The sequence below is a fragment of the Caretta caretta genome, chromosome 14 (assembly GCF_965140235.1).
Source record: "Caretta caretta isolate rCarCar2 chromosome 14, rCarCar1.hap1, whole genome shotgun sequence".
Lineage (NCBI taxonomy): Eukaryota > Metazoa > Chordata > Testudines > Cheloniidae > Caretta > Caretta caretta.
The window spans coordinates 42,338,992-42,365,146 of record NC_134219.1 but is presented as its reverse complement, the minus strand read 5'-3'; the positions used below and the strand labels follow the sequence as shown (position 1 = coordinate 42,365,146).

Here is a 26,155-nt window from a genome sequence, read left to right as displayed (position 1 = left end):
AGGGAACCTGAGAGGGACAGAGGGATTTATGATGTGTTACTGAAAGTGAGACTGTAACTCATTAATTCCCTATATTAATTCCTGGGCATTGGTGCTATTTTAGTGCCATTAAGCAAACTGCTCTGAGTAGCTGTGGATCTCCTTACAATATGCTGTGGTCATTAAACTCTGTCTTAGCTCCTTTTACTTTCCTGCTTTCCACCTACTTATTGTAAAATAAAAACACTACAAACAATTCTTGTTTCCTTCACCTTCATGTCCCAGCCATAATTGTTGTGGGCAGCTCAAGAACGTGAGGTCCAACCTCAGGGCAGTTACAAAGCAGGGCACAAACCCCCCACTGGTTGTCTGTTCTGTATTTAGATTTCACTCACCAGGTATCAACCGTGAACCCCTCAAGCACTAAAACAGCCTTAACACGGGTGGCGGGTGAAGCTTCCCCTGGGGGAGGCTAGTTCCCTGTCCCACCTCTTGCAACCCCATTCCACCCCCGTGCCCCCCCAGGCCCTGTCCCCACTTCACCGCAGGCCCTGCCCGGCCACCACCATTCACTGCATCACTCTCCTGCCCATGTGAGGGCAGCGTTGATAAGGGATGCGGCAAGGGGGGAGGGCTCTTGACGTGGAGGAGGGGTGAGGAAGGATGCAGAGCAGGTTGGGGGTCTTGCGGGCAGGGGATGAGTGAGAGGAGGGACACAGCAACGTGGGGATCTCACGGGATGATGGAGTAGAGGAGGGACATGAGTGAGGTATGGGGAGTCTCACGGGCAAGGAGATGGAGGAGAGGAGGGACACAGTGAGTGATGGGTAGAGGCATCTTGTGGGTAGGGGGGTGGATGAGAGGAGGGACAGGGTGCGCTGGGCAGTCTTGCGGGGAGGGTGGAGGAGAGGAGGGACACAGTGACCCGTGGGCTGGGAGATCTTGCAGGGGCTGGGGGATGAGGAGGGATGGGGCAAGTGGCAGTTGGCGGGGGGATTTTGTTGGGGGGGTGAAGGAAAGGAGGGTCATGGAGAGCAGTGGGGGAAGGATCTCACAGGGGATAGGGTGGAGGTGAGGAGGCACACTGAGCAGCGGGCAGGCGTTTCACGGGGGGGGTGAGGAAGTATGTGGTGAGTGGCAGGCGGGGGCGGGCGGTCTCGCGGGGGTGAGGAGGGATGTGGCAGGCAGGGCCCTCTGAATCAGACACCCATGTGGAAAGTTGGGGGTAGTTAATTCAGATAGGAAAGCAAGACGTGATATGGATAGTATCAGAAACCACCACTGGTAGCTAAACCTGATGGCTAAATTTGACGGGGCTGTTTTTCACACAACCCCTGGCAAAGAGCTATAAAAATTTTGCGGGCGGGGGAACCAAGGTTGGAGGGGCACCAGCAAACGATGCCCCTGTTTGGAAGGGGAAAAAAAGTAAACTTGTGAGAATGAAGGACAGCGAAGGCTTTGAAATAGGGTGGCCACCACTGAGGTACAAAAAATGAGGATGTCCTCAGGCCATAAGCCTGGCAGTATCTACTGATCACCTTACACATGTCCCAGGGCAGCTACCTCCAAAAAGCATATGCTTCAGTGTTCACAGAATGGGAGGATTAGTTACAGACATTAGGTTTATTATTTTTAATTAAAAGGTATAAAATGTTCATAATATTGGAAGTCCAAAATGGTATTAATTGTCATAGGAACATAAAGCCATTTCAGATATATGGAACCTTTTGGAGCAGTAACAGTCAATCAATGGTTGCAATTTCAGCTTGCAAGGTACAGCCTGTATCCAGAAACAGAATGTAACCATGTCCTTAGCTGTATTCAGTGCAATTGTCATTGATACCAGTGTCATGTGTGTCTAGATAGCCAAATACATATCACCAGTGTTACCGACTCTTGCCATTTTACCATGAGGGTGGCAGTATTTGGTGTTTTTATTCTGAAAGCACAAGCTTCTGGAATCAAATGATTGCTTGAGAATCACAGTTTTCACTAAGTATACCAATAAAAAAAATTTGTGGTTGTGGAAAAAAAGTGAAAATGTGAATCTAATGCACCCCTAAAGGCTCAGAAACAAAAAATGAAAAGAACCCCAAACTTACTTGGTTTTAAATCATAATTCTTTGAGGCATGATGTACCATATGATTTCTTGGGGTTATCACTACTGTATATCTATGTTTAGTTAAAATTACAGTAGAAATTTGCCTCTGAGAGAGATTTCATACAGAGTGTGTTATTAGGTTGACCCGAGTGGATGGCTGATGTTGAAGGCCCTGCGCACTGTTCTAGTTGAGAGCAGAATTTGATGATGAGTCTGGTATCTTTCATACAATCTAGTGTATTTACAAAGTATGCAGGAAGTTCTGTTTCCATTATCTAAGGAGGCACCAAACCATCCCACCCATCCAAAAAAACCTCAGAAATCTTCCTTTGCTCACTGCTCCAAACTCTCTCAGTCAACTTGTGACTGGGTGCGCGTGTGGACGCACACACACACACACACACACACACACGCAACACAAAAATTCCAGAGTGGCCTCGGGTCTTCTCTTTGCTATTGTGTCTTGCTCTCATGTGTAACCGTTAACCTGGACAAAGGGAAGCTGCTACATTCATCCGTTTAAGGGGCTTTAAACCAACAATAGGCCAGTGCCCTTAGTGAACATGGGCGAAGTAAGTCAGTCGTGAACCAGGTAGCACAAGGACATACCTCTACACAGTCTTACCCAAAGTGATGGTGAACTAAGAACAATGAGAGTAATAAAATAAATAATTAAAAGGGGTGAAACTGCATTTACCGGGGATTAGATAAAAGGGAGAGCAACACAAGCCATCAAACACTGCTCAGAGGATTCTGTGCCCCTGCGTAGGCACAGAATTCATGTGCCATCCAGAATTTTCTTTTTCTCTGCAGAAAATACATTCTGCCAGAGACGTGCTGCAGTTACACCTTTCACCCACCAGGGGCCACTGGAGGCGGGGGGGCAAGGGGGCAATTGCCTAGGGGCCCAGGAGATTTCAAAGGGCCTGGGGACCCTGGCTGCCACCACTGCGGTGGTCCTGGTAGCGGTGGCTGGGAGCTCCAGGCCATTTGAAATCACCCAGGCGTGCTGCAGGGCTCCTATGCACACAGGCTGGATGGGTGCAGTGGCAGATTAGGGGGAGGAGAAGCTCCAGACCCCGGCAGGAGATGCGCTGGGCAGGGTGGGGATAAAGGAGAAGTCCCGGATCTAAATTCCCTCTCAGCTACGCCCCTTCCCTGACCCCCACCAAGCCTAGCCCGGACCTGCTCTGGCTGGGGGACAGATGCCCCCGGCCGAGCCACTGGAGATGCTGCGACCGTGGAGAGGCACCTCTCAAGTGGCCCCAAGCTGCTTCGGTGAGAGAGGGCTGGGGGTAGTACCCGGGGCAGTCAGCACCCCAAACCCTTCATCACCAGCCTGACCCCTAACCCCACATGCACAGCCAGAGCCCTCACCTGCCCCGCACTCGAACCCTATGCCCCAGCCCTGAGCCCCCCTGAGACCGCTTGGCCCCAGCCCTACCACACACCTCCATATTGGTGCACATAAAAGTCATTCCGCACATGGACAGAAAAAATTTCAGGGAACACTGCCATGGACCCCGGCAGAAGCTGCGCAGGGTGGGTGGGAGAAGCCCTGGACCCTGGGAGAAGACGTGGGGCTGAAGCCCCCAGTTCAGGACCCCCAGATGCCCTAGCGGCAGAAGCTGCAGGGCTAAAGCCCTGACCCCCCTCTATGCGGAGCTGGCCTGAGTCCCTCTCTCTCCCGTGCCCCCTGCAGGGAGCTGGCTCTCACTCTCAGACTGTGGAGTAATTCAGCCCAAATCTACTCACCTTGGTATCGCCATTTTCCCCATCACCACACAGCCATGAATGGATTCAGCCTAGCAGGCAGGGTCAGCATTAGCCCCATGTGGCAGGTGGGATCTAGGGCACCCAGAGGTGAAGTGAATTGCAGCCTTGGGAAACAACGGAGAGGGGCTGCCGCCGAATTGCCGCCGGGGCTGCTGCCGAATTGCCGCCCCTTCAGCAGGGCCACCCCAGCCACCAGCTTGCTTTGCTGCGCCTGGTTCACGGCAGGGAGGTTGTTGGTTGGGGGGGGCGGGGCGTTGTGGTTTGAGGGGGGGATAGCAGTACCTGCAGCAGGGCAGCATCGATTTAACCTGCCCTTGCCCTGCTGGCCTGGCAGTTGCAGTGCACCGGGGCGGGGGGGCTGTTGTGGGGCAGCTGGGGTCGGGGGGGACACACAGGCTGTGTGGGGGAGGGGCAGGCGGAGGCTGCAGCAGGGTTTGCGCGAGTTGGGGGGGTTGGCACAGCTGGGCTGGGGGTGGCTCGACTGGGCTGGTGGTGGGAGGGGAGTGGCACCCACTGCCCTGTGCTAATTATTGGTCAGTCTTTGGTTATCTGGGGTGCACCAGCCTGGGAGGGGGTGTCTGTTGGGGATCTGCTCTGGGTGTGTACTGGCTGCACCTCGGGTCGGCTCCCCTGCTTTTTTTTTTCTCTTTCTTTTTTTAAAAAAATATTAAAAGTTCTGCTCGGTGTGTTGGCCTGTCTTTCCCTTAGTGTTGGTTGGTGGGTCCTGGTGGGCACACTGGACTGGTGGTATCGTGTGGGGGGAGGGGGTAAGAGGGGCAAAGGGGACACTGGCTGTGTGGGTTTCTGGCGGGGCACAGAGAGATGTTGCTTCAGGGGGTCCCCAGAGTGTATGGGGGGAGGGATTTGAATGCAGAATGAGTAGGGGGTGCTGGTATATACATTGTGTGGGGGTGTATGGTGGAGGCCTTAGCATGGACAGTGTGTGTGTGTGGGGGGGGGTGTCGCATGGGGTCCAGAGTGGGGTGGAGGCGTGGGGGTCTGGCTCTGGCATTGTGGAGGCCCTGGCTGGGGCATTTGGGGGGCCAGGCTTTTGTTTTTTGTTTTTATTTGGATTTTTTTCACCATCAGTGCTGGTACAGCACCCCCACCCCCAGCCTGCCCCTACCTTCCTGATCTCACGAAAGTGAAAGTAACCTTGTCCCACTGCCCAGAGGGAGCCATGGCTGCAGAGAGCCCTGTGGAAAGTCTCCAGGAGGAAGCGACATGTCCCGTCTGTCTGGAGTATTTCACAGACCCTGTCACTCTGGAGTGTGGGCACAATCTCTGCCGAGCCTGCATCGCCCAGTGCTGGGAGGGACCTGACACAGCCGCCTCCTGCCCTCAGTGCAGAGAAACTGTGCAACAGAGAAACCTCAGGCCCAATAGGCAGCTGGCAAATGTAGAAATAGCCAAAGGGGCTGACTTTTCAGGCAGCGAAAGGAGCAGGAGGGGGCAGGGTGTGTGGGGAACACCAGGAGGCTCTGAAACTGTTCTGTGAAGAGGATCAAACCCCCATCTGTGTGGTGTGCGACAGATCCCAAGTGCACAGAGCTCACATGGTGGTTCCTACAGAGGAAGCTGCCCAGGAGTACAAGGTAGGGAGTTGCTGTCAAATTTAATGGTAATAACTTTGGTTACAAGGTTCATTTCACCGGAAGTTGCCTGTTGCAAGTGTATCTGCATCATTCAGCTCTCCAAAGCCTTCATTGAATGGGAGATACTACTGAAAAATAGATGATCTGGGAGAGTGGCAAGAAGGGCAAAAAATAGTCTTTAAAGATACTTGACATGGGAGACTTTTATCTAAGAAGTGGAATCCTTATTAAAACCAGCTTCCCCTGGTGAAATAAGGGAACTTTTTTATCATAGGTGTTGACCGCGTGGGTCCTGCTGTCAGGCCCTGCTGATCAGTGCCTCTCCGTGCCTCCCGCCTGTCAAGCTCAGCTGTGGGGGCTATTGAGGGGAGAGGAGGAGGAGTAAGCATTGGCACCCTCCGGGGATGGGGCAGAATGGGGTGAGTAGAATTGGGGTGGGGCCTTGGGAAAAGGGGTGGAGTCGGGGTGGGGCCTGGGCAGAGCCAAGTGTCAAGTCCCCTCCCCCCAGCACATTGGAAAATTGCTTTTTACAGAACAGAAGCGGTTAAATGATCAGTGAGGCTTGAATCACAAGAGCTGCAGGCTGGTCTATGTGAGAATGCTGCCTTCAGGCTGGAGATGGGGAAGTTACAAGCTGTTGATCTTGTTCCTGATTTGTATCATAGAACTTATTATTAGTTTTATTTGGATCACAGCAGTCCCCACAGCCCCCAAATGAGATCTGGGCCCTGCATAAAACACAATGAGGGACAATGCCCACCTTGAACAGGTTGCAGACGAAGTAGACAAGAGGTGGGGAAGGGAAACTGAGGCACAGAGAGGGCAGTGACTTGTCCAAGGTCATGCAGTAGGTCAGTGGCAGAATTGGGAATACAACCAAGATATCCGAAGGTCCAGTCCAGTGCCCAAACTGCTAGACCAGCCTGCCACCCCACAACAGCACTGAGCAGTAATGAAGTGCGGCTATTACGAAGGAAAGACTCTTTGACAAACATCCCAGGCCCAGCAGGGAGATGAGGTTTCTCATTGGGATGAAGGGGTTAAACTCAGATGCCGGCACAGGAGGTGAGTGTGCTAAATAATGCACAGACCTCCTCCGCCCCCCCTCCCCCCGCACCTTGAGTCCACACACAAAAGGGCTCCAGACAGCTCAGGGGTCCATGTCATTTACCACTGGGATTACACTGGATTGCAACAAAACTAACCCCTGAGCTGTGCTGACCTGGGTCAGTCTGACCTGTTCCGTGGTGTACATGGGCAAGGACCAACCACAGCGGTTCCATGAGTCCCACAGTGCAGCATCTTCAAATCTCTCAGGATCCACTGCTTCGGTGATCTTTCTAGGGACTGGGACTGTAGATACCTACCCGGAAGGCATTGCTGCTGAGAGTGTTCAGGACAGCACTAGGGCAAAGCCCAACCATTCTTACAACAAATCAGCCTGTCTAATGGGGCTTGGCCCTAATGCTTCTTAGACCACGTCTGTCCAACCAGTGCAATCCCCAGGGCTTCAGGGCAGGAATTCAATGGGGACTTGGCTCCTGAGAAAATCCCAGCCCATATTTTGAGACTGATGTTTTCAATCTGGAATACCAGGATTTCAGGGCACATTGCCCCTCAATCAATTGCTTATAACATTTTCAACGAGCGGGTGAATTAAATTATATATTTTAGTTTTCTTTTTTTAATACCCCATGGAACCCCTCAGTCCCCACTCCCACAGCAGCAGGATTTGTAACATGACCTCCCCGGTCCCCCACCATTATTTCTGAGGCCAATCACTGTTGGGGGACTTGACACACTGTTCCATCAGGTACACAAATGCTTACGAGCCAGATTAGAGGTCAGAGCTCCAAGGTTCTGTGCCTGGCTCTGTTGTGCAGTGGTGCTAACCAGATCATATCTATTTTATGCATTCAACCCAAAGGCAGTAGGAATGAGTGGCTAGCACCTGGGTTTTCCATATTGGAGAGCTGGGTTCTTTTCCCAGTTCTACCTGAAGTGACCTTGTGTAGCCTCTCAAATACTTTGTAATCAGGGGGAGAAAGTGTCTGATACTTCTCTGCTATCTCGGGCAGGGAATCTCGTGTTGTATTTGTGACACGAGTTGTGATGTGCATGGAAATATAAAAAACAAAAAAGAGAGGTGACATTTGAAGTCAAGGCTTCTAATGCTGACTTTGCTGCATGTTTGCTGACAGAAGAGTCACACGTGTGTCTGTGAATAGCTGTCTCCTTTTGAAGCAAGACAGAAAAAGCAATGGAAATCAGGGAAAATAGTGAATTTTCCACTAATCCAGTAATTTGGGAGCTCTGCTGGCCACATGATGCTGATCTTCCTTCTTGCCAGTTGGGAACTTGTAATTCAAAGGCAATTACAGTGTGCAAAATACATTGCTCATGTGACTCTGACAGACCAGCTCAGAGCAGAGCAATAGTTCCCTTGGGTCCGAATATCAAAGAAGGGTTAAGTGTATTGATGTGTATTCTGGCCAATTCACTGGTGCAGATAGAGATCAAACCAGAGATGTTCAATGTATTGTTTTTACTTGTCTAAATCTTGTTGTTTATTATTACATTACCTTTCCATTCTGTAGGCCTTGGTAATTAGATTAACACACACTTCAATTTAGGGTTGTGTTAAGATGAGAAGATGTCTGATGTGGAAACTTCATGAAAACTAATAAAGGCTGTTTCTTGTTATCTTACATGTAGATTGCATATACCCCTGTAATTACATTTCCATTGTATATTTCTATGCAACTAAATAACCCATTAAATGTAGATGAAACCTTGTGGGATACAAATAAAGAAGCGGCCACCTTCCCTGCCAGGGGTGAACCCTGCAGAGCTGTGACCTAGACTTTGAAAACCGCTGATTTAAATCATGTCTCTTCAGATCCCCACCACACCACTTCAGCTCTGGGAATAATTGTTGGGCTGTGTGTGGGCCAGCTGCTGGAGGGAACATGACACAGGCTGTGCTAATGGCTTAGACCAGTGTTTGCCAGTCATCAGCAGAACATTTGGGATCAGGGCTCTGGTCTCCTGTTGCTGGCTCTGGTGTGGTGTAACCGTTAGCAACAGGTGAACCAATGAACAGATACTTGACACTTTCAGCCAAGGCCGTGGGGCTGAGGAGCTAAGACCTGGGATTCCATTTGGAGACCCTGATTCTGTTCCCCGCTTTGACTTCAGTGACCTTGTGCGACCTCTGTTCACTTATTAGCAAAATGGGCTGCAAAGGTGTCCAATCCTAGGTTGCCTTCTAGGTCTGTGAATAGGAGGTCATGGTCAGTCATAAGGGCTGGGAGGTGCCTGCAAACACAAACAACACTCCAAGAAAAGGAGGACTTGTGGCACCTTAGAGACTAACCAATTTATTTAACCAATAGTCTCTAAGGTGCCACAAATACTCCTTTTCTTTTTGCGAATACAGACTAACACGGCTGTTACTCTGAAACCACACTCAGTAGAAGTGGGATGATTTGTACTCATGGCCTCTCGCTTGTTTCACTTTCCCCCAACCCTTGTTTTGTGTGTGTGTGTCCTTGTTGGAGAGTATTCCCACTCTCCCAGCCCGCTGTTACACTAAACAGTCTGGGAACTGTCTCATTGGCACAGTCAGCTGCAAGTGACATGGGATGAGGGATTCATCTCTCCAACTTCCACCTCAGCCCCTGGAGGCCACTTCTGTTGGCCAAAAATAACTGCATGTCACATGTATCTGATTGAAGACTGCAATTCTCAGGCAATACGTTCACCAGCAACAAAAACCCAGCAGCAGTGGGATCCTCCCCCTGAGCCCATGCACCAGAGCTGACAGCATCTGGATGCCATGAAGCAGCAAGGCTGGTTAGAAGCAAGTTTACAACCATGTAACCAGTTTGCCTTACACAGGGGTAACAATGTATCTCATCACAATGTGAGTCAGGATCTGTAACAACATTGTATCTGGTTGCTCAGGAAGTAACCAGCTGCTTCCCCAGGATGCCTCTGCCCAGCACGCCTTTCCCATCGCAGCTGCAGCTCCTGTTCTGGCTCCAGAAGGCCACTCCCCAGATTCCCTCTTGATCCTGATCTCAGGTCCACTCTGCCATAAAAGAGTTCTGGCTGCAGGGCCCAGCCACATGAAACAGCAGCAGTATGAAGGCGAATAAACTTACACTGGGGTGCAAGGCTGGGGAGCTGGGGGATATTGGCTGGTGTCTTTCTCTGTGTGATGTGTGAGTGGCTCTGGGAGCATTCAGGCAATCCAGCTGGGTATGGGGCTCCACCTACTGTTGAGCTGAGTGACGACAGCTCCCAATGGGGTTTACTGCTTCAAAGCATTGTGAGAGACAGCCCAGGCTGGAGACGTAAGGGGCCACAGTGGTACCCCGGATCCAGTTTGCACGCGGGGGATCCTGTCACAAGGGGAGCACTATGTCAGCTGACCAGTCAGGACTTAGAACTAACAACTTACGCAGTTTGGTCCCTGTTTGATTTGTACCTGAGAACAGAGAGAGGTTTGGCTTTAACCTTCGACCTTACAGCAATAAAGACACTCCCTTCACCATAAACTCCAGTGTAGCGTACAAGGGCTGTTTATTACAGAAGTAATTAAAAGGGGAGTTTTCATTTGGCGCAGCAGATGAAAAATATAATGGTTATTATGATTGTATTAAACAGGGCCGGATTAGCTTTTTGTGGGCCCGGCGCCAAACATATTTGTGGGGCCCCCTGGGGAATGAAGGGGCCAGGGGCAAGAGCACAGCGGGCAGGGTGCATTTGATTTAAATCATGATTTAAATCACTAGTCAGGAAGTCTCGATTTAATCATGGTTTTCTATATAAATGTGCATTCTTGTTTGTTGTTACAACCTTAATACATATTCTTCACAACTCAGAGATAGATGTAGGCTTCATTTTTAGAAGGTACACACTATACATTTTTAAACAGTGATTTATTTTGAAAACTTTTCGGATTAGTTTTACAGCTATATTAGAAAATGAATGATTGGTTATTTCATTTACCAAAGGTAATTGAAGCAGATATTTATTGTCATTGGGAGGTGAACCATCTCCAATTCAACAGGTTAATCATTAATAATTGGAGGATTTTCTTGCCAGGCTGTATTAGGAGGAGAACATCACCAGACAGACATTGCAATTGTTTTATTTAACGAAAACAACGTTAAGTATTCTGGATTTTTTTCTTCAACAGCAAACATATAATATTTTAACAAAAAAGCATATGTCCCTCACTTCTCACATTTATCTCCAGACTTCTTCTCCTTGTCCAGATCTATTCTGCCCCCAACAGTCTTCTAGTCATTGAACTTTTTGAAACTTTGCACTTTTAGAGAGAGGTACAAAGGGATTGACTCCATGTACACAAATTTGCAAAGGGACAATAGAGGTGAGGTCAGTTATTTCGCACCTTTACATATTATTTATTTATTTTAAAACATTTTTGCTGTTAACAAGCATGTTACCTCTGGAGACCCAAATCCGCAGTTTGAGAACTGAAAAATTAAGCATCTCTGATGGTGTCTTCTAGACTGAGCACTGAGTCCCATTGGGTAGATGGAAAGATTAACCTAAATAATCTATAGAGAAGCCTGTGGAACCCCATAAGATTGGGTCCCTAATCCATCAACTATTAGAACTCATTTACAAAACTTTTCTCAAACATTACATGAATATATTGTCTCATACTATAGAAATATAATGTATCATCCCTATTCTATGATAGGTTATAGCTCAAAGATATCTCATCTTTAGATAGGTTTTTTTCTCAAAAAGCATTTTCTCAAAAAAATCCAATTTAAATGAAAAAATCCAATTTTTTAATTTTTTTTAAAAATCATTGATTGTTATCTACCCTGACAGCGAGACACAGTGGGGTTGGAAGGATTGGTCCCCAGCTGGAGGGAGGCAGGGGCCAGGGGCAAGAGCACAGGGAGGCATGTGTGTGGGGGGAAGGATTGGTCCCCAGCTGGAAGGAGGCAGGGGCCAGGGGCAAGAGCACAGGGAGGCATGTGGGGGGGGGGGGGGAAGGATTGGTCCCCAGCTGGAGGGAGGCAGGGGCCAGGGGCAAGAGCACAGGGGGGCATGTGGGGGGGGGGGGAGAGGATTGGTCCCCAGCTGGAGCGAGGCAGGGACCAGGGGCAAGACGAGCACAGTGGGGCACGGGGGGAGGATTAGTCCCTGCTGACTGGAGCAAGGCAGGGGCTGGGGGCAAAAGCACAGCGGGGGGGGGGGGGGAGCTAGGGTTGGTCCCTGGAGCGAGGGAGGTGCCAGGAGTAAACTGCAGGCGCAGCAGGGCTGGGGAGGGGTAAACAGGATTCCCCCCCCCCCCGCCCACTTTCTCCCTGGTCCTAGCGCTCCTCTCCGGCCCCCCACAGGCTGCTTGCCAGTGACGGGCGGGGGGGGGGAGGGGGGGTGAGAGGAGCCCTCAGCCGCCAGCGCAGAGCAGGAGCGAGTGGGCGGGGTGGGGGGCGGAGGAGAAGCCCCGGGGCCGGTCCTAGGGGAAGGGGCTGGAGAGCGGAGCCGGCGCCGCGGCCGCTGGGCTGCAGCAGAAGTGGAGCGACCGGGGGGCCCCTGATGCGTGTGAACCCAGCGCCGTCAGAAATCCGGTCCCGCATGTAGCGGGTCTCGCGGAGCAGGGAGCCGAGTCTCTGCGAAATTCTCACGGGGCTTCCGCCAAACTGGGGCCCTTGGGTAGATCTGAGTCAAGACGGGACCCCTGGGTGGACTTCTCCGGGAGAGGATCCTTCACCCCAAAGGGCAATGTGGGGGTGAAGGGACGGACCCCCCCCCCGCGTGCCCCTCCCTTTCCTACTTTCGCTTTCTAGCGCGGTGGAGGCATCGAGAGAGACACATCTCGCTTCAGTGTCTTGACAAAAAAGAGACACCGTTTTGGCAGACATTTGGAAGCAAAGCCTGGGATCCAGCTCCTTGTCTCTGTCATTTCTCCTCACTTAATTTGGCCTCACTGAAATCATCACTAAAAAGAAAAGGAGGACTTGTGGCACCTTAGAGACTAACCAATTTATTTGAGCATGAGCTTTCGTGAGCTACAGCTCACTTCATCGGATGCGTACTGTGGAAACTGCAGCAGACTTTATATACACACAGAGATCATGAAACAATACCTCCTCCCACCCCACTCTCCTGCTGGTAATAGCTTATCTAAAGTGATCACTCTCCTTACAATGTGTATGTTAATCAAGTTGGGCCATTTCCAGCACAAATCCAGGTTTTCTCATACACATTGTAAGGAGAGTGATCACTTTAGATAAGCTATTACCAGCAGGAGAGTGGGGTGGGAGGAGGTATTGTTTCATGATCTCTGTGTGTATATAAAGTCTGCTGCAGTTTCCACGGTATGCATCCGATGAAGTGAGCTGTAGCTCAGGAAAGCTCATGCTCAAATAAATTGGTTAGACTCTAAGGTGCCACAAGTCCTCCTTTTCTTTTTGCGAATACAGACTAACAGGGCTGTTACTCTGCACAAAAATGTAATAAGAACTAGAATATTTGAGAGAGGCTGGGGACAGGTATTAATACCTGATGGTGGGGGCCCCTGGTGAGGGCCCTACATGACAATTGCACCGCCTCCTCTCTCCACTGTGGAATATCAGAGCTAGTTTTGATTCCACTAGGAGTCTATTTGGGGGAGGGAGCTCAGTGGTTTGAGCATTGGCCTGCTAAACCCAGGGTTGTGAGTTTAATCCATGAGGTGGCCATTTAGGGATCTGGGGCAAAAATTGGGGATTGGTCCCCCTTTGAGCAGGGGGTTGGACTAGATGACCTCCTGAGGTCCCTTCCATCCCTGATATTCTATGTCATGTGACTTTTTTTATTGGGCCTGTTAGCTAATACATATATGTTAGGTGTAGTATACACCACCTTATTATTAGGTATTATATGCACAGTAATTCTCTCTTTACATATGGTGCTGGGAAATTAACGGAATGTATTATGCTCTTCTAACAATTCTGTTCACCCACATCAAATATCCCACCAAACTTTGCTAAAGTTAAGTTAGTGTTCACAATAGAACATTGGAAGCCTATCAAAGCCAAGAGACATGAATGGCATGTCCTAGCAGTGGCTGGGATGTACGTCTGCTCCCACCTGGTTTGGAATGTTCTGTCCCAAACAGCAAGAAGGAACGTACAGAACAAGATTAAGAAATGGGGAGTTGGATGGGGTGATGGATAAAGTGCTTTTTCACTTGCGAACACCCCTGGTATAAATATAAGTGGTTTTGGTGGTGTATTTTTGAAGCACAATTTCTGTGTAAGGTGAGCACACTGCAAGGTAAGGATTGCTTTCCAGAAGGAGGATATGTATGTCTCCTTTTCACAGTGTACTGATTTGTCCTTAGGCAATACATTTGGCAAAGTTTGGTTAATTGGTCTCTTGATCATATGAAGTATTGAACCACAATAGTACAACAATTGCCTAGAGCAATAGGCCTAGATCTCAGGAGCACCTTGGTGGAAGAACACCAGATATGGCCCACCAACCCTCCCCTTGTTCCTGGTGAGGACCAGCAAATCTCATGCCAATGTCAGTAAGCGTGTCAATTTGAGAGCACTTAGAAAAAGGGGCTACTTCAATAGCTTGTCTCAACTATACGCCGAGCACGTCCATTCCCAGTTCTCTGCCTCACCAAGGTCGTTGTTGTTGTTATTGCTGTCCCGGTGCATTTTCCAGCAAAATTCACAGTGATTGGACCCCCTGACCCTGTCGCTGCCATCCTGGGTCAGGAAGCTGTGTTACCCTGTCACCTGTCCCCCCGGATGAGCGCTGCAAACATGGAGGTGAGATGGTTCCGACCTGAATTTGTATCCTTTGTGCACCTGTACCGTGATGGGAAGGATCAGTATGAAGGGCGGATGCCAGAGTATGAGGGAAGGACAGAGCTTTTGAAAGCCGGACTCACAGATGGAAATGTTCCCTTGAGGATTCTCAATATCAGACCCTCTGATGAAGGACAATACCACTGCTTTGTTCAAGATGGTACTTTTTATGAAGAAACCGTATTGGAACTGCGGGTAGCAGGTCAGTAACTTGTGTCAGTTTTAACTGTGTGTGGTCTGCAGGCTTTGTTCTTTCCTATCACAACAGCTGTGACTCCTTGCTTGTGAAATATTCTGCAATAACACAGTGTATCTAACTTTCAGCAAACAGCCACTTTCATACTTGGGAAAATATGCTGAAAACTTTCCCAACGTGTTATTAAACACATTTTCAGGATGGGCAAGGCACTTTCTTGCCCAGTCTTGATTGACTCCCAAAGGGGTCTTTAATTAAGAGGGAAAGGCCTTCTGGACACATAAAGCCTTCCAATTGCTCTGCAGTCGTTTCTAGGGTGTGTGGCTAAGGTGGGGCTGCCAGACTTTTATGGCCTTCTTATGGGTTGGTTGTTATGTAGGGGTGTAGTTAAAATCAAATGCAGCCTTATTTGCTGAGACTCTATAGTGGTGACGGTGGTGATGGGGAGCTACATATTAACCACTCTTAGACAAGACTGAGTATTCATTTATCCCTTCATTTATCCAGTATTCATTTATCCCTTCTCCTGACTACCCCCGTGAACAAGTGCTTTCTAGTGTGAGTAAGGGATCCACAAACTGTCCCTCATCCCTTCTGCTTTATAAATTAATTCATGGAATTGACACCTTTATGTGTTTTCCCCTTAGGTCTGGGCTCTGCTCCTCTCATCTCTGTGGAGGGTCACCAGGATGGAGGGATCCGGGTGGTTTGTCGATCAGCTGGCTGGTACCCAGAGCCTGAGGTGCTGTGGAAAGATTTCAATGGGCAGCGTTTACCATCACTCTCTGAAACAAAATCCCGTGGCGATAACAACCTGTTTGAAACAGAAACTGTTCTCATTGTAACAGAACATTCAAACCAAAACTTGTCCTGTTGCATCAGGAACACCGTTCTCAATCAAGACAAGGAATCAGCCGTTTATATAGCAGGTCAGTCACCATCCAAACCCCACACTGAACTCACCACCACCAGAAACCAAACAAAACGTAGGAAGAAAAGAACGGAAACATCTGTGGTGGATATTTCAGAATCCACGTACAAACACAGAAAATAGGAGACTGGTATATTTACGGGATCACAGTTTAGGTAATTTGATTCCCTTAGTTGTGAGTATTCAGAAAATCAAAGTTTGGGATTTCATGTAAATTTAATGTGAAGTCTGACTTTCCTGATACTAGCCTGCACGCATGTATGCACACACACAAAAATCTTCCAGCATTTTTTAGAAGAAATTTTCACTCAATCCACTGACACAATATGATCCTGCAACCTTAACTTCACCTCAGTGATTTTTTTGAATGTGGTAAGTTTTGTCATGTGGCTTCTTTGTGATCTTGTTGCTGCACCAACTCATTGTTCATTGCTTGTTGTGGGAAACGTCACCTACGTCATGTGATGTTGTTTCTAATGACATTCAGTTGGACTTGTGCTTCTTACATCACTTTGGTCAAGATCCACAAATGGACTCATTTTACCCTCGTGTAGTGGTGCGGTGGTCGTCCCTCCCACTCTGGATTGGAGGGAAGCCACACCGCCTCACTATACCACTGGGATTGCTGCCTAGTCTCAGGGGAAATTAGCAAACTGATGTTAGCATCCCAACCGGTGTAATGGGGCTGAACCCCAAATAGTCCAGGGGTTCCGGCCCTTAGGCAGGAACAGGGCCTCCCTGGAGTGTGTATGCTCTGGCCCTTAGGAAGGGGCCAGAGGAAACCCAGCGATCTACACATTTTTGTGTAGTGTACACATGGCCATTCTTTCACTCTTGTCTTGCACAAATCCTGCTGGGCACCATTTATGTATTTGTATGAAATAAAAACATCTGACTGTAATCAGCCAAATTAAGACAAGTTCTGGTGTTTTGTTTTTCAGATCTCTTTTTCCCCAGGGTGAATCCCTTGATGGCGACTTTGAGTGTGATCCTGGTGGTTTTGTTTGCTTTCATTGGCCTCACTGTTTATCTCTTTAAAATGAAAGGTAAATATCAGAGGAAGAAATATACTGTAAATAAAGATTTTGTTCTAAGAAATAAATTAGAGCAATTTAGGAATTTAATATTAAAAGAAGGTGTGATCTGCTGACCTTGTCCTGTATAAAGAAGAAGAATGCATGTGAATTTATTGATAGAGGGTGGTGGGGAGGGCTGTGGGGGGGAGAGCGGAAGAGGACTGTGTGTGTAGGGGGTGGGGAGTAGAATAGGAGAGAGGAGAGTCTTGGGCAATAGAACTGAGTCAGAGAATCGGATCATAGCAGATACATCTGTGTTCTGCTTGGTCCTTCATCTCCCTCTGCTGCTAGTTCTCAGGAGATTACCACTGTCTGTCTCTGGTCCCACTTGAGAGAAGGTTCTGCAAAGCCTAGCCTCTCATATTTGTCCTTCAAATCTCTTTTCTGCTAATAAAGTGTAGTGCACCCGGACATTACAGTGAGAGGCCCTGTAGAAATGCCCTTGTGGTAAATCAGTAAAGAAACACATTTCTTCCTCAGTGAGGAAATTAAAAAATCATACCCACTGTCACATAACTCAGGCACAGCTGTCCTTAACCTGCTGAACTTCATCCATAAAGAATATCTGCCTGATTTCCAAATCAATCAGACTTCCTTCCTAATGAATTGTGTACCTATAGGAAGTCGTCTTCAAACACTTTTAATGAAGCAAGGAGATGATATTAATTTACATTTATTTCTGTACTTTTCAGCGAAACTTACTGAAGAAGTTGGTAAGTTTCAATTTCCCTTTTTTCCACAAATACAGACTTTGACCAAGTTACACAATTGCATATACGCTTGTTGGTTTCTCGGATTTATTTTTATTTCTGTGTGTTTGTTGGGTGGGGGAGGGTTAGTATGTGTAACAGGTTGGACCATTTCAGGGCCTGTTTGGATGTTTCCAAAGACCCTTTCCCCTTAAAAGTCCTTTGAATTAGGGGGTTAGGTCAGCATAGCTACGTGTACGAGGAGTGTAAGTTTTCAATGCAAACCAGCCTCAGTCTCAGAGTCTTTGAGAAGAATCTATAGAGATCTGGCTTGTCAATGAAGGTGTACTGAAATGGGAATTTTCTGCATTATTTTAATGAATTTTTTGTGCCTCAGTTTCCTCTAATGTGACATTGCTATCCATTGGGGTAAAAGGACTGTTTGCTCTCAGGGCAGGCTAGAAGACATAAGCCTGGGTGCTGCTTAGTTGTCTGGGCCTTAGACCACATATCGATGGAGCATCTGAGAAAATAATGGCAAGTCCAGTCACCAGGGAGTGTAGCATCGATCAAGTGAATTCATCAAGTGAATTCATGACAGAAGTTTAAGAACAGCTGAACCCCATGACAGTATTTATCTTCAACCGCTCCTGCTGCAGTCAGCTTGTACCCAGGGTCATGCATGGGGGGGAGGGGGGTCAAGCAGAGGCACAGGGCCCCAAATAATCATCGAGGGCACAGAGCTTCTACAACCCCAGGGCTGCAGAGGCAGGGAAGAGTGACCTGCTGCCAGGGCCAGGGCGGAGGCAAGGTAAAGCGAACTCCTGCTGGTGTGGGGGAAAGAGCAAGCTCCTGTGTGGGAGGGAAGAGTGCTCTGCCAAGGTGGGCATAGGGGAAAGAGCAAAGTCCTTCCCTGGCCAGAACAGTGAGGGGAGCGAGCTCCAGGGATGGGTACAGAATGTGCCCCTCCAAAAGGGGTCAAATTTAAATTTCTGCACACATCCCTGTTTGTACCTGGTCTGAAGGGCCCTTGTGAGTGGCAGAGGGTCACACGTTCTCTTCCTCACAGTGGTTCTGTTGCAGAAATCAGCTCCTCTGAGTTCCAGCAGCCTTTTTGCTGGTTGCGGCCCCCTTCCTGTGACAACCTCTCTCTTTTGAGATCATTTCCTCCAAGTGGAGCAGGCCCTGCAGGAATGAGGCCACTTGAGCCCAGAGGAGTTTTCGTCTTTTCCTGACTGGGATGGGGCTGTGCCCCAGGACAGGGTGTGTTAAACAAGTTTAATAAAATTTGGGGTAAGTCTAAATTAGATAAACTTTCCCTTTTGATGGGGAAGCAATAGAAACAAGGAAGTTGAGTAAAAATAATCACCCAGCCTTAACTTTGTATTGATGATAATGAGAAATAACACATAAGGCAAGAAAAGCTCATAAAAAAATGTATACATATTTCTGTTTATGTTTTAGTGAAACGAGATCTAGAAATTGGTAAGTGTCATTTTCTTCCTTCTGAGAAGAAATTTTTTGTACACAATTGGATCCCCCTATAGGAGCGTGATAGGGTCATCGGTGGGTTATGTGACCTAGTGGTTAGCACACTTAGTGCCCCCTCCCAGTGGGCAGATCTTGCAGTCCTGGCCCTCTTTGAATCAGGAGGGCAGGGAGGTGGGCAGTGGAAGGGGAGCCTGGGCCCACCCACTCTTCTGGGCTCTGAGCCAGGGCCTTAGGAGGGTCAACAATGTCTGGTCCCCAAAGTTGTCTTCCGAGTTGCCCTCCCTGGGTCACTTCCAACCAACTGCTGGTCTCCCCCGGTTCCAATCCAAAATAAGGTGAAAAGAAAAAGAAAAGGCAATGAAACCATCAGCCCTGATGGGGCTAAGTATACGGTCAGTCCTTTGTCAGGAGCCTTCAGGGCAGGTCTGTCCTCCTCCCCAGCCTCTCCCGTCTGAGCTGGGTTGCTCCCTTTCCAGCCCTCTCTCCAATTGAAGCATGCTCTGCAGGGCTGGATGTGCGGGGCTACCTGGGCCCAGTACTGTCCTTTCACCACGTGAGACGCAATGTGGGGTTTGTATACTCCCTCGCCCACCCTCCCTCTCAGACCCTGGGCTGGGGTGTCCTGGGGCCAGTTCATGTCCCCACCGTCCTGTGAAAAAGAAGTCCACGCTTTTACCACCCGAAAGCTGTATGGCTGCATTGAGTGAAGCCACTGAATAATGCCTGGATTATGGCCTGTCATTGAGTGCAGCCAGTGGATTGGTGCACAGTCAGTTACTAGGTGGAAGGGCTAACCCTACAAGTAAGGGCATCAATGGCTCATTTCACCTCCAGGGCCTCCTTCTTGATGACTGATTAGGCTACCTCCTGTGGAAATAGCTTCCTGCTGGGATAGAGAACAGGGTGTTCTTCTTCTCCCAATGCCTGACATGGGTGCAGTGTCCTTAACCTGGTCTGTCAACTGGGCAGCCATGGTAGCAAAGTTTGGGATGAACCGTCAATAGTATCCTGCTAATCCCATAAACCACCGGACTTGCTACTTTGTGAAAGGGAGGGGGCAGCCCACTAAGAATTTTGTACCAAAGGTCGTATCTCCCCCTCCCCCACCCCGCCCCCCACTCCCCTGACATCCTACCCTAGGTAAGTGACTTCTTGGGTGGCCAGCTGACACTTGGTTGGGTTGGCCGTCAAACCCGCCTCTTTGAGAGCCCCAGATACCTCAGGGACATGCTCCATACGCTCCGCCCAGCTCTCCCTGCAGATGATGATATCGTCCGTGTAGGTGGCCGTGTCGGATCCCTGCAGCCGCAGCACTCTGTCCATTGGCTGCTGGAAAGTGGCAGGGGCCCCATGTCGTCCCAAGGGCATGGTTCTAAACTGCTGTACTCCATCATAGGCAGATTGTTTAATTGTTGTGGAGTTGTTTGCTTTTACATTTACCCTTTTTATTTAATTTTTCATTATTAAACCTGGTTTTTTTTTGGTTGCTTACTTGTTTTTTATGATTATTCTCATGGGGGGAGGTAAAATGAATTTATAAAATGGGGGAAATGACTAACCTGGATAAGTTTCACGCAAAAAGCTAAGTTGATTAACTAGTAAGCAATAGAGTAATTGGGTTTGTTTAGTTTGGAGAAGAGAAGGCTGAGGGGGGACGGGATAACAGTTTTCAAGTACATCAAAGGTTGTTACAAGGAGGAGGGAAGTAGGAACCATGAGGAAGGTTTGGGTTAGACATTAGGAAAAACTTCCTAACTGGCAGAGTAAGTAATAAATGGAATAAAGGAGGATGTGGAATCTCCATGTTTGGAGACTTTTAAGAGCAGGTTAGACAAACACCTGTCGGGGATGGTCTAGATAATATTTAGTCCTGCCACGAGTGCAGGGGATTAGACTTCCAGTCCTAGGATTCTATGATTCTAACAGAATCACAGAGTTTATGAGCAGAAGGGACGACCAGATCATCTAGTCTGACCTCCTTAAGAGGCAGCGGAATAGAAAAAATTTCTAAGCCTTATTTATCACATTGATGATAATGAGAAATAAAACATAAGAAAAGGGAAACACCTAACAAACAATTTGTGTATTTCTGCTTCATTTTTAGGCAAACGAAATATAGAAATTGGTAAGTGTCATTATCCTTCCTCTGACAAGAAATTTTTTGTATGAAATTGGATCCTCATGTGGGAGTTTGTTTAGTTGTTGTGGAGTTGTTTGATTTTCAATTGAACATTTACAATTCAGTTGCAACATGTAACCTGTTTTTGTTTGTCTGCGTGTTTGTTTTTTTATTTATTATTATTTTTTGCTTGAGGGAGGTTACAGTAACGTGATAAAATGTGGGAAGGAGGCACTAAATTGGAGAGATTTCACACCAAAATTTAATTTGAAAAACTGATAAACAATAGAGTCACAGAGTTTAAGACCAGAAGGAACCACTTGTCCCTCTCTTGTCTGACGTCCTGAAGAAGAGAAATAAAACCTAAGAAAAGGGAAACGCCTAACAAATGTATATATTATTTCTCTTTAATTTTTAGACCTACGAGATAAAGAAATAAGTAAGTGTCATTCTCCTTCCTCTGACAAGAAACTTTTTGTACCAGTTTGGATCCTCATGTGGAAGTTTGTTTTCAAATGGAACTTTCAAAATTGTTGCAATATGAAATCTTTTATGTTTGTTTGCTTGCTTTTTATTATTACTAGAATTATTTTGGGGGCAGACAGGGGTTTGTTTTGTAATGTAACTTTAATCAATGTGGGGAAAGACTAAACTGAATGAATTTCACAGCAAAAGCTAATATGAAAAATTGATAAGCCATAGAATCATAGAGTCACACAGTTTAAGAACAGAAGAAATGACTGGATCCTCTAATCTGACCTCCTCCAGCGGAGATTGAATAGAAAAAAATATCTCTCAGCCTTAATTTTCATATTGATGAGAAAGCGAAATAAAACATAAGAAAAGGGGAAGTCCTAACAAACAATATGTGTCTGTCGGTTTGATTTTCAGGCAAAAGAGATACAGAAATTGGTAAGTGTCATTATCCTTTCTCTGACAAGAAAATTTTCATACCAAATTGGATCCTCATGTGGGAGCTGGTTTAATTGTGGTGGGGTTGTGTGCTTTTAAATTTAACTTTTACAATTTTGTTGCAATATTAAACTTTTTTTTTGTTTGCTTACTTGCTTTTTATTATTATTCTTTTGTGGGGGGTATTGTAACTTAACAAAATGTAGGGAAAGACTAAACTGGATAAATTTCTTGCAAAAAGTTAATATGAGAAATTGATGATCAGTAGAGTCATAGAGTAACAGAGTTTAAGACCAGAAGGGACCACTGGGTCCTCTAGTCTGACATTTTGAGGATGAGTTTGATGTCTTTCAGCCTTCACAGTCATATTGGTGATAAAGAAAACTGAAAAATAAGAAAAGGGAAATACTGAACAAAAATATGTATTTATTTCTGTTTAATTTTTAGACCTACGAGATAAAGAAATAAGTAAGTATCATTGTCCTTGCTCTGACAAGAACGTTTTTAAATGTAACTTTTAAAGTTCTTGCAATATGAAACCTTTTGTTTGTTTGCTTGTTGCTTTATTATGAATGATTTATTATTAATTATTATTATTTTCTTCTTCTTCTTCTTCTTTTGGGGGAGGATGGTGGGTTGTTTTGTAATGTAACTCTATACTATCTGGGGAAAGACTAAAGTGGATAAATTTCACACCAATGAAAAACTGAGAAGGAATTAATTATAGAGTCACAGAGTTTAAAACCAGAAAGGGCCACTGGATCCTCTCACCTTACTGTCCTGAAGAGGAGGTTGAATAGAAACAATCTCTCAGCCTTAACATTAGTATTGATGATAAAGAGAAATAAAATATAAGTAAAGGGACACTTCTAACAAACAATATGTGTATTTCTGTTTAATTTTTAGACAAACGAGATATAGAAATTGGTAAGTGTCATTGTCCTTCCTCAGACAAGCATTTATTTATTTTTGGTATCAAATTGGATCCTCATGTGGGAGCTTGTTTCATTGTTGTAGAGTTGTTCAATTTTAAATTTAACGTTTACGCTTTTGTTGCAATATGACATCTTTTGGTTTCTCTCCTTTCTTTTTATTATTATTCTGGGAAGGGTTACTGTAATTCTGTAAAATATGGGGTAATAGTAAATTGGAGAGATTTCACACCAAAAGCTATTTTGAAAAACTGATAATAGAGTCACATAGAGTCACAGAGTTTAAGAGGTGGGCGCAGGAGGGGAAAGATCCTTTCACTCCATCACGGACCCGTCTCTGCATTGGGGAGGGAGCTTCCCTCTGGGGTTTAAAGCTGGTTCTTGCCTCCTCTGTTCCCTCCTCAATAAAAACTTCTGACACCTTCCTGGCTGTGTCTCTGCCGCTGGGAATGGAGCAGCCCCAGCAGAGGGAGCTGGCAGCTGAAGAGAAAAAGACTGAGGAAGTGCAGTGACATCCCTGCTCAGTCTTAGGAGCCCAGGTCAGAGGCAGCTCCCTGGGATCCAGGCCTGTCCCAGCCAGAATAGGGCTGCTGGGGAGTGTGAGAAATGGCCCCAGCCTCCCCCAGGGCTGAGCTCTGCCCCTCACGCTCTGATTCTCTCTCTTCCTAGTGAATGTGACGCTGGATCCAGACACGGCTCAGTCCCAACTCGTCCTGCCTGAGGATGGGAAAAGTGTGAGATGGGGAGACACATGGCAGAATCTGCCCGACAACCCTGAGAGATTTGATTCTCAGGCCTGTGTGCTGGGCTGTGAGGGATTCACCGCGGAGACACATTGCTGGGAGGTGGAGGTGGGGGATGGGGAACTCTGGGCTGTGGGGGTGGCCAGAGAGTCTGTGAGGAGGAAGGGATGGATCAGCCTTAGCCCTGAGCAGGGGATCTGGGCTGTGGGGCAGTGCGGGGGGCAGTTCCGGGCTCTCACCTCCCCTGAGGCCCCTCTGCCCCTGAGCCAGGTCCCCAGCAGGATCCGGGTTTGTCTGGACTGTGACCGGTGGCAGGTGACATTTAGTGATGCTGGTGATGGGGCCCCGATCTTCACTTTCCCACCAGGCTCCATCCCTCGGGAGAGAATCCGACCCTGGTTCTGGTTGGGGGTGGGGGGATCAAGGCTCAGCTTATGTCCCTGAGACAGCGGGTGGAATATCCCACTGGGGGCCCCAAAATCAGCCTTTCTATCCTCGCATGCCCTAGTCTTTATGACCGTAGAGGACTTCTGGCTACCCAACCCTCTGGCTCCTCATCTCTATGACCCCTAGAATCTCCTCCCTGCCCTCCCTGCAGCCTCAGGGACGGGAGGGGGAGGAAGAAGAGCCCCTTGGAGCTGCCAGAGGGCCCTGAGAGGCAGATGTGGGGGCTGGGCAGGAGGTAGAATGAACAATCTGGTTGGGGACAGGCAGAGGTGAGGGTGGTACAGAATTAATCAATCAGGGTTTTGGGAGAAGCTGGAAGCTCTGCAGCAGCAGGGAGCGTTTTGTACAGATCTGTGTCCTTAGATCTCATTGGGGCAGCAGGAGGAGAAGGGATAAAATCAGGGGAAAGAATGGAGCAGCCAAGGGGGATGATCTGTGGGAGGGAGGAGAGGAGAGTGGGAGAGGAAAATAAACAGGTATCACAAGTGAGGGCTAGAAAAATGCTGAGTAGAAAAAGAGACAATGAAGGAACAGGGAGAAGGAAAGGGAATGTGAGAGGGACACCTACAAGATCTCTATCAAGCTTTTTTACAACTACAATACCCACCTGCGGAAGTGAAGAAACAGATTGATAGAGCCAGAAGAGTTCCCAGAAGTCACCTACAACAGGACAGGCCTGACAAAGAAAATAACAGAACGCCACTAGCCATCACCTTCAGCCCCCAACTAAAACCCCTCCCACGCATTATTAAGGATCTACAACCTATCCTGAAGGACGACCCAACACTCTCACAAATCTTGGGAGACAGGCCAGTCCTTGCCTACAGACAGCCCCGCAACCTGAAGCAAATACTCACCAACAACCACATACCACACAACAGAACCACTAGCCCAGGAACCTATCCTTGCAACAAAGCCCGTTGCCAACTGTGCCCACATATCTATTCAGGGGACACCATCACAGGGCCTAATCACATCAGCCACACTATCAGAGGCTCGTTCACCTGCACATCCACCAATGTGATATATGCCATCATGTGCCAGCAATGCCCCTCTGCCATGTACATTGGTCAAACTGGACAGTCTCTACGAAAAGAATAAATGGACACAAATCAGATGTCAAGAATTATAACATTCAAAAACCAGTCGGAGAACACTTCAGTCTCTCTGGTCACACAGTCATCGATATGAAGGTCACTATCTTACAACAAAAAAACTTCAAATCCAGACTCCAGCGAGAAACTGCTGAATTGGAATTCATTTGCAAATTGGATACTATTAATTTAGGCTTAAATAAAGACTGGGAGTGGCTAAGTCATTATGCAAGGTAGCCTATTTCCCCTTGTTTTTTCCTACCCTCCCCCCCAGATGTTCTGGTTAAACTTGGATTTAAACTTGGAGAGTGGTCACTTTGGATGAGCTATTACCAGCAGGAGAGTGAGTGTGTGTGTATGGGGGTGGGGGGGTGAGAAAACCTGGATCTATGCTGGAAATGGCCCACCTTGATTATCATGCACATTGTAAGGAGAGTGGTCACTTTGGATAAGCGATTACCAGCAGGAGATTGAGTTTGTGTGTGTGGTTTTTGGAGGGGGGTGAGGGGGTGAGAGAACCTGGATTTGTGCAGGAAATGGCCCACCTTGATTATCATACACATTGTGAAGAGAGTGGTCACTTTGGATGGGCTATTACCAGAAGGGGGGGGCGGGCGGAGGGTGAGAAAACCTGGATTTGTGCATCTGAAATAAATTGGTTAGTCTCTAAGGTGCCACAAATACTCCTTTTCTTTTTACCTTAACTCTGTATTTCTTGGTTTTCAGAAGTTTGAGTTTTGTTGAACTCAGACCAGGTGGGGGAGATAAAATCTTTTAGGGGACCAACTCCTGTTGTTGAGAGAGAGGAGCTTTGGAGCTACACCGAGCTCTTCTTTAGGTCTGTGTTGCTGGAAAGCTTGTCTCTTTCCCCAACAGAAGTTGATCCAGTAAAAGATCAAACATCCTCCACCTTGTCTCTCTCATAGACCGGGGCCAGCAGGCGGCAACAACAGAGCAAATCACTTCTGATGACCTTGCTGTTTTGGAAGGTCACGATCTTCAGTGGGAAACTGTCACTTTATGTTAACAAAAGGGGCTTTGTTGTTGGTTGCGGGGGGGGTTTGCCATTTATGATATTCAGCAAAAGCTTTTCTCTTTTTGAAATCCGGACTGGGCTGAGAGTCCGCTGTTCAGGTGACCCAGTTACCTGAATCCAGGCCTGATTTCAGAGAGAATCTGCTTCCTGCTTTTGCTGAGTCTAGTCAACTAAATAGTAAA

The 26,155-nt window shown here is 47.5% G+C and overlaps 1 protein-coding gene across 1 annotated transcript; it reads left to right on the top strand.

Annotated features, from left to right (window-relative positions):
* Window positions 1-5,413: 5,413 nt before the first annotated feature.
* Window positions 5,414-25,526, top strand: LOC142068988 (butyrophilin subfamily 1 member A1-like). Its single transcript, XM_075119096.1, has 7 exons — window positions 5,414-5,452; window positions 14,068-14,509; window positions 15,151-15,432; window positions 16,376-16,480; window positions 17,203-17,223; window positions 18,664-18,684; window positions 23,323-25,526. Exons 1-7 carry the CDS (start codon window positions 5,414-5,416, stop codon window positions 23,838-23,840), a joined length of 1,428 nt encoding a protein of 475 aa, XP_074975197.1. The 3' UTR covers window positions 23,841-25,526.
* The last annotated feature ends 629 nt before the right edge of the window (window positions 25,527-26,155 follow it).